Source organism: Seriola dumerili, unplaced genomic scaffold (genome assembly GCF_002260705.1).
Source record: "Seriola dumerili isolate Sdu_G_001 unplaced genomic scaffold, Sdu_1.0 BDQW01000216.1, whole genome shotgun sequence".
Classification (NCBI taxonomy): domain Eukaryota; kingdom Metazoa; phylum Chordata; class Actinopteri; order Carangiformes; family Carangidae; genus Seriola; species Seriola dumerili.
In genome coordinates this window covers 3123869-3137658 of record NW_019174471.1, presented here as the reverse complement: position 1 = coordinate 3137658, position 13790 = coordinate 3123869, and the positions used below count along the sequence as shown (strand labels likewise).

Below are 13790 nucleotides of genomic sequence, written 5' to 3'. Positions count from 1 at the left end.
GCCGCCTGAATTCAGTTTTACTACCTGCAAGAGGAAAGGAGGTGTGTGCAGTTACAATCAGATAATGGCCACTTATTATAATAAGATATAATTAATATGGCACAATTTGATTGATTTCATTGTTTGAAGCCCTAAGGTTTCATTCTCCGGGTTTTTTTTGGAGGTTTTTAATGGATTAAATTATGGGGTTAATGCTGAATACTAATTATTTTTCAGATTATCAGCATTAACAAAGAAATCATCACATATAACTTTAATGCTCCTTCCTCAATGTAAAAGATCCTTTCTCCCACAAATACTGAAATCTTTTTCTACAGAAAGTTGTCACATCCTAATGAGTCCAGTGCAAGAAAAATTAACATGTTTTTAAATAAAAATTATGTTTTATTTTGTACATTTATTCATGTGTGTATATATATATATATTTGTGTGCAATGGGCAGAGGACAACAGTTGAGCTAGTAGAGGGAAAGTAACCTCCTTTTATAAGAAAAATCATTTTCCCACTTGGACCACTAGGGGCAGTGTCAATCTTGATGAAGCTGACAGAGGATGGGTGTCAATTCTCATTAAGGTGAGAGAGAAGCGAATCGGACAGTGGGAGAGAGAGAGAGAGAGAGAGAGAGAGAGAACTAGACTGTGTCCTTCTCTGTCTTTGTGAGATGTCACAGGTGGATATATCATTTCCCAGGCAGCTCTGACACAGTCTGTCAACCAGCAGAGATGGAAAAGGACTCCAGACAAACACACACACACACAAACACACACACACACGCTGCTGCACAGACGCACTCAGTCTCACGAGTGTTTAGATACACATTGGCTGGTAAACAATTTCACAAATTAACATATAAAGTGGAAAAGGTCCACATAGACACGAACAAACAAACTTCCAAGCTAACATTGCAGGCAGACTGCCTACTTCAGTTGACTCCCTAATAGTCTCTATCATCAGTAATGTAACTAAGAATCACAAGTGCTCTGTTAAGCATGTGTTTTTCCCATCAAGCTATCAGCATAAGTACATATAAATGCAAACAGCCCTGCAGTGCGTGCACACATCATTGGACTAATCTGAAATGTCCTATTAAGTTAGGTGGTAACTTTAACGCTATGTAGCATACAAACATAAACTGCAGGCATTTTTTTCCTCTTAAATGCTAATAGTCCCCTCTTTCTTTATGAATATTTACCACGTCTCAGTGGTGTCCTGTTGCTACAAGCATGTCATACATGCTCTCATTTCTGTGTTCACCTTCAGTGTGCTTATCTACAGCTTCTTGGGTTGTGTACGCTGTGTGTGTCTGCCCTACACTGCCTCATTGTGACAGGGTGCAGGTGAATCTCAGCATGAATGATGCCAAAGTAACCTCCACACACGTACACACACACACACACACACACACACACACTCGCACTCGCCACACAAACCGAAGTGTCTCTTCGCCTGGTCCTTGTCAGTCGCTCTCCCACTCAGCAGACTGGAGAAGTTGGTGGAGCAAAACTCGCTAGCATCCGCCTTACACCAGGCAGGGAATGAATGAAGGGGTTGGTGCACGAGTCAGGTGACGGACAAGGAGGTCTTAATTGATGTGGTTCTCTCTCTCTCTGTCTCTCTCTGAAACTTTATCACAGCGAAAAGGAATTTTCAGCAAAATCGCAGATGTAACTGCTCATCTGTGTGACTCTGACTGTGTGAAGCTTATGTCAAATCTTTTTATGGGTGCAATTAAGCAAGTAATTAAAGTGGATAATCTTGGATATTTATTTTTACAAAAATCTAATGTTTGAGATAATTTCTCTCCATTCACCTTTTGTCCTATGAAATGTATAAAATGTTTCAACTATCTAGTGTCCACTGGTTCACCTGCCTCTGCACCAACTCCTCCTGCAGGGCTTCCTGCAATGATTGAAGGCAACTCCGAGCTCCTTGGCCCAGCTACACATTCATGCAGTCTGCTGAATTGCACCTCTCCAAGCCTCAGACAGACCATATCAGAATCACCTTAACCCAGAATTGCTCTCCACCTCTTGACCCCTCTCTGGGGCGTTGGAACTAATGCACAGAACCCCCTGCTAGTCAATCAAACCGAGCTGCACTTTTCTAAGGAGTAGGACGCTTTGAGACTTACCTCTTTGGGGTCGTTTTTAAATGAGGGTAAGGAGCGTTGGGAGTTGGGTGAAAAAGATGAAAAAGAAGTTAAAAAAAAAAAAAAGACACAAGTCATCAGGGTAAATTGTGAGCACAGAGGGCTTTTAGCACGTACCACTTAGCAACAAGGCCGATGTGCAGTTTGACACATTTAACTTCCTGCGAGGGACACAGAGACAGGAACAAGTTGATGTAAAATGCAAGTTAAAGCTGTGGATTTGCCTGTGAGCAATCCTCAGGCTAGTTAATTTTAGATGATGGGAGGACTGTGAACGCGGAGGAAAGCATCTGCTCAGAATGGTGGAAATTGCTTTTAAACACTGTTTAAAGAAGGAGAGATGAGAGAATGTATTATCCAAATGGACTGGGCCCACTATTAAAAATAGGCCAGAGGCGTGCATGAGATGGATGGTCTGAGGAAGAAATTGTGCCACTCTGCAGATTATCTAACTTGTCTGGGAGGCAGTCACATGGTCAAGCTATTTCTTATATAATCTGTCAAATATATTTTTCATTGAGTATGTGACCCAAGTGAGCAGCTCAGTGGTCATGTGAGTCCAGTATGGGTCTCACCCTCATAGACGCAACCAGTCGAGGTTCTTTCAGTTAGCTTTTCTTTCTTCTAGAAGACAATCTTTGAGCTTAAGAAGCATGAGAGACTTCCAAAGCAGTATCTCATTCCGACAAGCATTCCTATGGGAAAATTAATAGCCAGCAGAGAGTGAATACGAGATATGTAATTGAGTGCTGTATTTCTATTAATGGACTGTACAAGCTGTGAATCTTTGTGTGCCAGCTTTAAGTAGACTAGAAGATTAATACTAGCCTGGCAGTGCTTTTGGTACTGTAAGTAGCACACGTATTTCATGGTGAAAGTACCACATGAGGCTTGCATTGTGTTTCATTTAAATTGCTTTGAATTAATAGTGTAATATCAAATTCAATTAAAATCATACGCAACCTGTGATGTAGGTTCACAGGTAGGAATGGCCTCTCTGTTGAATAGAAAAGGGATTTTTTCCTAATCCATTAGATGGCGGGCAAGAAGATAACCAAAAGCTAATTAAAGACATTGATTGATAAGAATGCGATGATGTTTGTGTCACGTTATACGATTGACTGACTGACTGAACTGGTGTTATTTTTTTTGTAGCACACATTGTGTGTTTGCTTTTTCAGAGGACGGGTCAGGCAAGCAACAGAACCTTTGGAACTTCCTGTCAGAATTTTACCATAATAAAAGCTCACAATATCTTGAAATAAAGTAATACTTAAAAAAAAAAAAAGAACAATCTTTCTTGCGCTTTTGTTCAGTAGGCAAAATTGCTAAACAGGAAGTGATTCTGTGGGTAACTGTTGCTGCCATGGTGGAGATCTATTTTAGCATCAGGTGCTATAGACTGACTACAGTGCTGCCCGCAGCCTGATGCGTGACTGTTTGTGTCTGTCATTCAGTCTCCACATGGATAAAAGTTTAATAAGCATTCTTTAGGGGGGTAGAATCTCGATTTTGACATTATAGCTAAATGTGGGACTGTTAGTTCAGTTTTGGCCCACAGGCCGCCAGTTGCCCGCCACTGGTGTAGGGGGTCACTGCCACCTTTTTAAGTTGTCATGGTTACTTAGACCTGAGGTGCAAGTTTGGACAGCAGGTACACCCGGCTTGGGGAGGAGGGGGGGGGGGGCCTCAAAACAACACAATTGGCTGCTTCTCTTCATGTTACCCTGGATCCTGACCTGGGCATTTAGTCATCGCTCTGTGTGAACCAAAGTAAAACAAAGGCAGTGTTAAAATGGGCAGCAGCTTATACCAACAGATCATCATGTCCTACTGAGGGAATTTGCACCACTGCTGGGCCGTCCCACTGAATTTCACTCTGACTGCCCACAGATTTCTCACCATTTTTGCTCAGACAAACCAGATTCTGATTCATCCAAACTGCTTGCCTCGGTAACTGCACTCACTCACTCACTCGCCAACGGTCTGTACCTGTGTGACAGGGTCGTGCACGATCCCACCTGCTGGCCTCTCGCTTTGTCTATGTTCTATGTGTGTTCAGTTTCCCAAGAAACATAAAACTGGCAAGCGAAGGAAATCTGAATTCAGGCTGAAAATACGTCCTTTCTCGTCTGCGCCATCTCAGTCACGCTCCGTCAGATGACATTTGCAGAGACAGAAAAAAAAAAAGAGAGGGCAGGCTGGTTTTTGTGGGCTTGGAATGATGAGAGGAGAAAAGTGAGGGATGATGAATAAATGAATAATACATCTGTGCTGTCATTCCTCTCTTCCTGCTCCACCTCCCTCTCTTCCTGTGTCAGCTGGAGTCAGTCCTGCGAGGCGGTCTGATCTTAGTTGGGATTGTCAGGTATGGTCGACAGCAAAGTGACACGTTGACGCCGGCCCCTCGGTGACACGTGGAGCAGCTCTTTTGTTAAACGGGGTTGACAACCCAAATAAGAATTATTTACACGCAAACAAGTGCTAGCAGGTCTACAGCTGCCGTTAAGTGATATTGCAAATATTGGAGACTGCTTCGAGGAGCGTCTACCTCCAAGAGGATGTGTCCGGTCTGCGGTATCACGAGAGCTCAGATTACTTGATGAAATGTCTGTAGTAAGATGCAGGAAATTCAGGATCTCTAGAGGTGTAAATACAAAGACCCTTTAATGATCATAATGTCTGAACAAAAGAAACAGTGACAGTGTCCTCTCATGCATGTAGCATTTATTAGACTCCCTCGGCACCGCATCTCCTCCCTTCTGTCTTCCCTCAAATGGCAAGATGTTCTCACCTTAATTGTAAATGCACTGTTCTGCATGCAAATACCAGTGCCCCCCCCTCTCCCATTCTCCTTTCCCCACTCCCCTCTGATTTTCAATTAAGATCCAGACAGAGATAGAGGATCTCAAAGGGAGCGCTCTATGGTGGGCCGGGCCCTGCCACTGCTCCAGACGTATTGGAGGAGGGGGGTTATTGAGTGGCCATGACCCAGGAGGACCCTCACCTCACTGGGATATCACACATCTTAGCCTGGACTCCTCTTCTCAATTGTGGCGTGTCCTCAACCCACCCAGCAGAGGTGGAGGTGTCCTTGATTAGAATAGTCATTGAAATGATGGATTGAAACTGACTGTGTGTGTGTGTGTTATGGGCTGAGATTTGGGGGGGTGTGAATATTAATAGGTAGATTTTATCTCCCAGTGTTATTATGAGGTTGGCCCCTAGCAATATTACTGCAACTTGGTGTAGATGATTACAAAATATATTCTTTAATTGGATAATCACTGGATCACAAAGTATGCTTTTGGACTGTGCGTTGGCTTTGGCTAATGGAAACTCTATAATATTCTTTTTGTCTGTGTCTCCCTCTCTCTCTCTTCTTCATTATGAACTGCAGCTCGCTCAGCCAAGACGCAGACCCGGATGGTGCGTTCCAGAGGGAGGGTTTTGGTCGCCAGAGTATGTCAGAGAAACGCACCAAACAGTATGAAAATGCTGCTCAGCTTGAGATCATCAAGACCCGCAAGTCCAAGAGCATGGATCTCGGTAAATGCTACGCTATGCTAAAACGCACATGCACATGCATGGAGTCAAAGGTTTGATAAATAGTCTTATTCACTTTCTCACTACTTACATGCTGTTTCATGGAGGTTTATGTATGGTACTATTACTGGGAACACTAAGCAGAGTCTCCACAGGTTACCTGGCAACTGGTGCTGGCCAAGAAATAGTTTGGCACATGCCACCTCTTTAGGTGCTGCGAGGCAGATTTTGTTACCTTTCAATATAGCCAGGCTAGCTGTTTCCCCCTATTTCCAGTCTTTGTGCTAAGCTAAGTTAGCTCCATATTTAGCATAAAGATATGAGAGGGGTATTAATTTTCTCATCTAACTCTCTGCAAGAAAGAGAATTAGCATATTTACAAAAATGAATTTTCCGAAAAAGTGAACATTTATTACAACTCTGGCCTTATTTTCATTGTGTTTTTTTTCCCAACAAAGTCCAGCCAGACATAAAACAAGAACAGTCAGACAAACATTATTATGTATTATTATGCAAACCACTTTACTTGGAGGAAACCGCTAAAGTAAATGCCCCTGAAATGTTGGTAGTAATCTCTTAATGCACAGTGAGAGTACTGTGTGCGGGCCACCAGCTCCTATGGCCCTGTGTCCTGTGGAGCACAGGTGAAACACAAGAAAGTGTGAGTACAATGGCCTCTTTAGTGAATTTTTAGTGATGGGGAGGCCAGTGAGAGACAGGCATTTGCACACACACACAAGCACAAGCGCACACTCTAAACACACACTGTATCTAGGGAAGAAGAGTATGAGTTCAGAGCCTCTCCCACCGAGGCTGAAGCAGACGCTGCCTTCTCTCGGATCACTGGGTAATCATAACAGATAACAGCTAACTCTCATCCACAAGGAGCCCAGAGACCTGTGGAAAACCTTTGACTCTCCCACAGACCGGTGTAGGTCCGGGCCACTGCACTCAGCTCTGTGATGTCCACCGTCCCTGTAATAGCTACAGCCCTCTGTTTGTCATCACAACTTTTCCTACAAAGTGAACCCAGACAAAACAAACTTTTAAAGGAAAGTGCTGCTTTGGAGAAAGATGATAGTTGGTGGTGGGATAGATTTCACAGAGAAATTGGTTGAGCAAAAAAAAAAAAAAAAAATATTTCCATTATGTTCTTAGTGTTGAAATATAATTGGATATTATTGAGGACAGGAAGTGAGGAGAATGGACAGGAAGCTCTGTGATGGTGTTCTCATTATTGCAAATGCACATTTTATCATCAAGTTTAATCAAAAAAGCTTCTTAATTGAGCCAAAGTGGCGTCAGCATTTATTAGTGAATTTGATTAGTTCTGGAAAACAACAGTGTTTTTTTTTTTTTAAAAAGGAGACGAGTTCATCTGCTCATAAGACGATAGCTCGCTCTTGGGATAACCAGTGTTATTGATGTTTTACAAATCCCCATTATTGCTCGGTTATTCCTTAGTTCTCAAGATCAGTGTGTGTGTTATTAGATGTAATTCAAAATCACATTCCTTTTCACTACTTGCAGGCGCCCAATTGAGTTTGTAAAATATATCCCGCCGACAGAAATCCCTGCCAATACAAAGTCATAATCCGTCAGCGAGAATATCACAGTGTTCAGAGGGTGCAGGGAAATGACTAACTTGTTCGTCTCATAATAACTCCAGGACCTGACACGGGTTCCCAGAGGAGAAACGTTTCAGTCAATACGTGGGACCACAAGCTCGACAGTATGTGTTTAAAATCAAAGCTGCATATTGGGATTTTCGATCCGTCTAATGTCACATAAGTTCCGTTTATCTCAGAGGCACAAACTGCTATAGTATGGTGATTATTTTAATGAAATTATTACATCAAAGGCACACAATGAGAAATGGCTCATGGGTAATGTATAATAGAGTTGAAGATTAAATGAGCCCCAGAACATATTGCCCACGTTCACCCTTAAACATCGTCTTTGGCTCGCTGTTGGACACTGACAAGTTTGTCTTTAGAAGTTATGTGAAGAAGGAGGTGTAAGCATTCCTCTCTGCTTTCTACTAACACATTAATAAAGCTGTCCTTTTCTTTCAAAGCCACCCCTGACTAAGTTGTTAATATGCTCAACAATACTATTCCCTACGGACTCGTTTTTATTCCGTCACCAGGTATTTTTGTCCCACCTTTTAATCGTGTTCCAGGTACTCCCAAATCACATCAGCAGATGGATTTCGTGACTTTGAAGCCCATCATTGTTGAAATATGCTAAACCGGTCAGGCGTCCCGCAGTTCAATCCCATTTAGATGGGGGAACAAAGCTGAGTAAGGGGAGAAAAAAGGGGAGAAAGAGACGTGAGGTGCTACGGCTGTCAGTAATACGTTAGCACGTTCCTGCCACTTTGCCGTGTAAGCCTCATGACTGACAGCCTCTTGCACGGGGCGTGCTATCTGCTCCACTTAGATCACCGCTCCCAAACTATTCAGTATGTGCCTTGCGCTTGCTGATTCTGTCTCTGCTTTGCATGTGCTCAATAACATGGTAGAGAAGACACTAACCACTCACACTTGTTTATGCTCTTTAACAGTAGCAGATGAGATTAACTGCAGCACAAGAACCAATGGAGGTAAGCAACCATGTCGGGGCCAGCTCAATACATTCACCATTATTACAATGGGCAATTATGATTGTTCAGCAGGGTCCATGGATAAATAATAGAGATTGGAAAAGCAGTCCCACTCCTTCTCCATAACCAGCCCATAACCAACCATTACTGGCTGTGTGATCTTGGCGCCTCTAGATGCGTATGGAGGAGAGTGTTGTTTGAGGTAATTGCAGCATGATCAAAAGAGGGTTTTCATATTGCTGAGAGGGAGTTGCATGTTGTTGAATAGAGACTTGGCAAGTAATGTGGGAACCTGTGCCATTGTGCTCGTTGCGCAGTGCAAATGATTGAAGAAAACACTTATTACTCCAGGAGGTGTGGAGGGCCACAGAAAGCCAGGCGAGTGTGAGTGGCATTTGCAACACAGATACATTCATTGCCAGTTGGCCTCTTCAGCTCACTGCAATTGATCCATCATAGTCGGGCTGTTTTGAGCTCTGTTTGCGGCGCATTAGAGTGCATTTACTCCATTAAATTATCACAGAATGAGCTGATGACTGGGTCACGAGGGGGTATTTTTGAGTGATTTCTGAGAGCACTAATTTGAAACTAACGTGCTTATTACCTGTTGTTCACAGGGGATAATTGAAAAACGTATAACAACTTTGTACATGTCTCAAGGACCCCTAAACATATTGTAAGAGGCGGGAAAAGTGTTAAAAACAAATATTAAGAGGCGAGTGGAGGCTATAGGCCAGCAGTGTTAAATGAGAGATGGGGAAATAATTGTGAGTTTCAATTCCAGCCGAGTCAGTTGCCGATCCAGTGGGTTGCCAGGCTTGGCATGAGAGTTGCCAGCCTCTGCATATTAATAGCTCAGCTAGCTGAGCGAGTAGGCTTACTTGGAAGGTGATAAGGAAGTATAAAAATTTAATTATTGGGTTGATAAAAAAGCACACAACTGCAGGACAGTATCCAGTTTCGTTGATTGAGACATTAACCACAAATCCGGGTAATGAGGATTTCTTTGTGACACATGTTCAGCGTACGGAGGACGTCCTCCGTCAGGCTAATGATCCACATCTGGCAGAGACATAGGAGCCCGGCCGACCCGGGGTAGCCTCACTTCCACTAGGATACCTGGACATGGCCTTCCCTCGACCACCTTGGAGGCTATTTTTAACATAATTACCCTTTTACCGCCCTGCTTAAAGCCCTGACTCTCTGAATAAATTATGTGTAATGGAGCCCCTGTCTGTACACAGATCTTTACATGCAAGGACCTGTGGTGAGTAATGGCTCGGGAGCATAGTTTTAGCTGCTCTAATTATACTATGGGCTCCTGTCCCTGTAATAACTGCTGCTGATTTATTCATGGAGTTTGCCATACCTCCCCTCTTTCGTTTAATGGCAATGGATCTTCTCCAATTAACTGTCCTTGGCCTTAATCTGGCGAAGGAACACAGCAACATTGGCCATTTTTGTCTTCGGCCATGACAAAATTGTGCACTTTCCCTGTGTTTGGTTTGATTGTCTTTCTTTTTCTTTTTTTTCTTTCTTTTTTTTATTTCATTATGATGATTTTCATTTCTCCTCCAGACGTGTGGAGAGAGACAAACTCATGTCTGTATGCAGTGGGGGAATATGTATTTTCATCCCTCTGAATAAGAGGGAGATGAGGAGCAGAGCACTGAGGCTTCTGTTGTGTGATAGGAATCGCATAATAGACTGGCATACAGAGAGCTGTCCGTCAAACTCCCCCAGGAGAGCCAGGGCTGCTTCTGATGAAAACAAAGGCAGGTTCGAGGCAGCCGGGGTCTGTGGGCAAACTCTCTCTCTCTGCTTCGCTCTGCCATTCTCTTTGTCTCTCTGCTTCTCTCAGTCATTCACCACGATGACTAGAAACAATGGCGAGGCGGATCATGGTGCGGAATACCAAGCGGGAGGATAATTCCCTGTTTCCAAGTACAGCAGATGTCATTTGTGTTCCCTTGAACTGTTGCATCCTGTGCGGCTCTAACTTGCAATCCCATTGTGTCAAACATGCACCCTGGCTTCCACGTGTCCGCTGCTGGCAGGCTTTAGGCATAAGCTTAAAGAAAAAAAAAAACCAAATGTACATGACATTTGTACCGGGTTGATTGAGTTTTATCCACAAAGTATGAAAAATGACAGCATTCTCCTGCTACGCTGTATCCACGCTTGTGTTTCCGTATATATTTTTTTTCTTTAGACTGTCCTCTCTTGTCCTTCGTATGATGAGATTACTCTTTCTGAACAAATGAATTACATGATTTTTACTTGCATTCTCTCTCTCTCTCTTGTAAGGCTTTTTATGCTTCCCTGGCATTAAAATTTGTCATAGTAATCAGAAATGCTCCTTCTCTTCAGAGGAACTAAGCAGTAAAATGAATCTTCTGTTCCTGCAACCAGAGAGCTTTTGACCCCTTAGACATTTGTAGCACACAGTAAAGTTTCATTTTACTGTCCCGAGCAGCCTGAAGGCGCACATATGTGCTCTTCCTGCTAAATGGGATGCAGCATTATAGGATTGGTGTTCATTTATTTGGAATGGTAGTTTCTGGATTGAGTCCAGGTTCTCTTGGGATTGGACACTTTTATTAACATTGACGAAAAGGAAGGGGAAATGGTCTCTTAAATGCATAACGGTACATTTACCAGTCTGGAAACCCAACACCACTGGCTAACAGCTGACCTTTTAGCCTATCTGACTCCTGTGACACCAGATCTATAGCCGCCACGGTTGATAGAGGAGCACTCACACTCTCAGTAAGGGTGCGTTTGTAGCAAACGCAGCAAAAAGACAAATGCCCTTGTGACCCGAAAGATCCTAAAAGTAGCTTGAAAACTTTCGGTTCCTTTTAAAAATGACATGACTGTAATAATAAGAAATCTGTCAGCACCGCTCCTTCCTACATTTGTCCTCAGCAATGTAACTGTCCAGATGAATGTTTGAACTAGCTGCTAATCACCACTGAGCTGCTGCAGGTTTGCTTGGTTAAGGGATGAATAAGAAAATAGCAAAGGCGTTGAGCCAACAAAAGAGACAAGCTGCCATTGGTAAAATGATGATAACAGCAGCAGCATACTGTATATGCATTTCTGCACAGTGCTGCCAGCATAGCCTCTTTTCTCTTAAGCTCTTAACTCATTCATACCCTGGTTTTTTGCAACCTCTGTGTATTCACGCTCCATATTTCCTCTTTTCCTGTTTCAATCCATCATGCACTGAAACATGTTCTCTGTGTGTCAGATTCTTCACACTGAGTTCCAAAATTGTTTTCTTTAAGTGATGGGGGTTTATTTTTTTTTGCCTAATCTGTGTTTGGCCGTACAGCCCTGCATTTAAAGATCCACTGTGATCACCCAGCAGCAGTGCCTCATGCCTCATTTAGGCCACTTTAAACATGTCGAGGATCCTGTTGGATGTTGATGGTAGATGACAAAAGTGTGTGTGTGACATGAGTTTGTGTTCTTGTGCCCGTCAAGGAGTCCCTGCATGAGGCACACGCATACAAACATATGCACCCAGTGTTTGCATGTGCGTGTTCTATGCAGTGGGGGTAGAGACAAGACCTTATAGAAACATTTGCTATTGAAAACCAACAGGAAGAGCTGCAGGACACATTTATTTACACCGCATGAAACCACAGAGGAAACAGCAGCACACATTCATTACATGTGGAGGGTCTATATGGTCTGCGGGGAGTCGTAAAGACACAATGCTGCTCTGTCCAGACTTCTTCAGCATGTGCCGTGTCCTCGGAGAGTCAGTGAGGCTGCTAAAGTAATTGAATCAACAGTTAATCCATTATTACTGATAGTTTCCTCTGCAGATGTTTACATCTAACAAGGCTTCACTTGCGCATATTAAAAAAAAACCCACCTTGTTACGTCTGACAGCACTGTGCGGCACGCTGAAGTCGAGGTAGAATAGAGGAGGACAGAAAATCAACCAGGCTGTTTGTTTACCAACTGGCAAGTAAGGTAAGAGCTCCGGGGAACTGACGGACGCTCCCTAACAAAATGAAATACCAATACCTGAGTCGCGCTCCACTGACATGCCCTAAACAAACCCCTGGCAAGCATTGGAAAAATAATTACAACCTTCCTGAGCCTGGACCCAGTGTTGAAGAGGTTGACTGTTACACAGCTGGCCCACCACTTCAGCTCTGTGTAGGTTCTCTTAAGGATATAATATGTCTTACAAGTTTGATGTATCAAAGCTGCTCTAATTAGCTACTTTGCAAAAAAAAAAAAAAATTCATGTCACAACAGCCTTTCATTTATGTCATGTGCAGAGTTTACCTGTTAATTGTATTAACTTTGCATAATGGTTAGAATTCCTGCAGCATTGTTTTGTGAAGTAAACAAAGTCTGTGCCACAAGTCTTGTTTCATGAAGACGTCTCTGTCCATAAACCATATTGGTGTGTTTTGTGTTGCTATGTGCAGTGCACACGTGCATGTTCTGCAGGTGGCCTCTGTCAACGAGATGTTTTGGCGATTCTAATCGAGGCTAATCGCCGCAGAGCAGGTTGCTTTGTGCGGTATTACCTGCAGTCGCCAACGCGTGAAGGCCGTAGACAGAGAGCTAAAGATTACAGCTGTAAGGTGTTGTTTGTGCTAAGATGAGCGAGTGAATACAAGAGAATGGTGTTGGAAACGAAACGGACTTAGATTTGTCTACATGCCTTCCCCTTTTCTCCCACCTATCTCTTAGAGAAAGAGACAGCAGAGTGAGAGAAACACCTTTGGGAATAGTTTTAGGTCTGAACACTATAATCACTCTGGTGCTGCGGTACATTGCTGTCTTTGATATTTCATTTATATGCATTACGTTTCAGCTATATAATTTAACTGTGCAGACACAAGAACAAAGGTTGAATTATAATTCTCAACAGGAAAATGTCTCAGTGAAGATGTAATACTCTGTTCTCATTTCACACACTTCATTGGCCAGGCAATGGCATCATTTGTTTTTCATGTTAATTGCCAGACTCACACTTTCTCTATGCCTGCCAAGTATGGCACATAACATCATCCCATACAAAACTAGCAAAACGTAAATGATTCATTGTCATGCAATGAGCCCGGTAATGATAAGTTTTAGGTTGCCATTGTGGGGGAGTTAGAGTCACACGCCATTAGTCCGCTGGCCTCAGTGACACCGTTTCCTCTTTCCATAGGCTCTGCGGAACAAGAGGTCGGACCGTCGCTGGGCCTGAAAAAGTCCAGCTCCCTCGAAAGTCTCCAGACGGCCGTTGCTGAGGCAACGCTGAACAGTGAGATGAACGCCAACAGGCCGCGCTCGCGGATTGTCCGGAGCCGCGGCTGCAACGAGAGCTTCCGAGCTGCAATTGACAAATCGTATGAGAATCCCGGCGTCACGTCAGCAGAGGAAGAGAACAGCATGGAGACATGTGAGTTTTTGTTTATTCACAGCAGTGATCCAGGAGAAAGTGCCCAAAAGTGTGTCACTACATAATGT

General features: G+C 43.3%; 1 protein-coding gene across 1 annotated transcript in view; it reads left to right on the top strand.

The window, feature by feature from the left end:
- LOC111228205 (partitioning defective 3 homolog) overlaps window positions 1-13790 on the top strand; it is a 368887-nt gene that overhangs the window by 250636 nt on the left and 104461 nt on the right. Inside the window, exons 18-19 of the mRNA XM_022754021.1 lie at window positions 5559-5698; window positions 13489-13722. Coding sequence (XP_022609742.1) covers window positions 5559-5698; window positions 13489-13722 — 374 coding nt within the window. The remainder of the gene's footprint in view (window positions 1-5558; window positions 5699-13488; window positions 13723-13790) is intronic.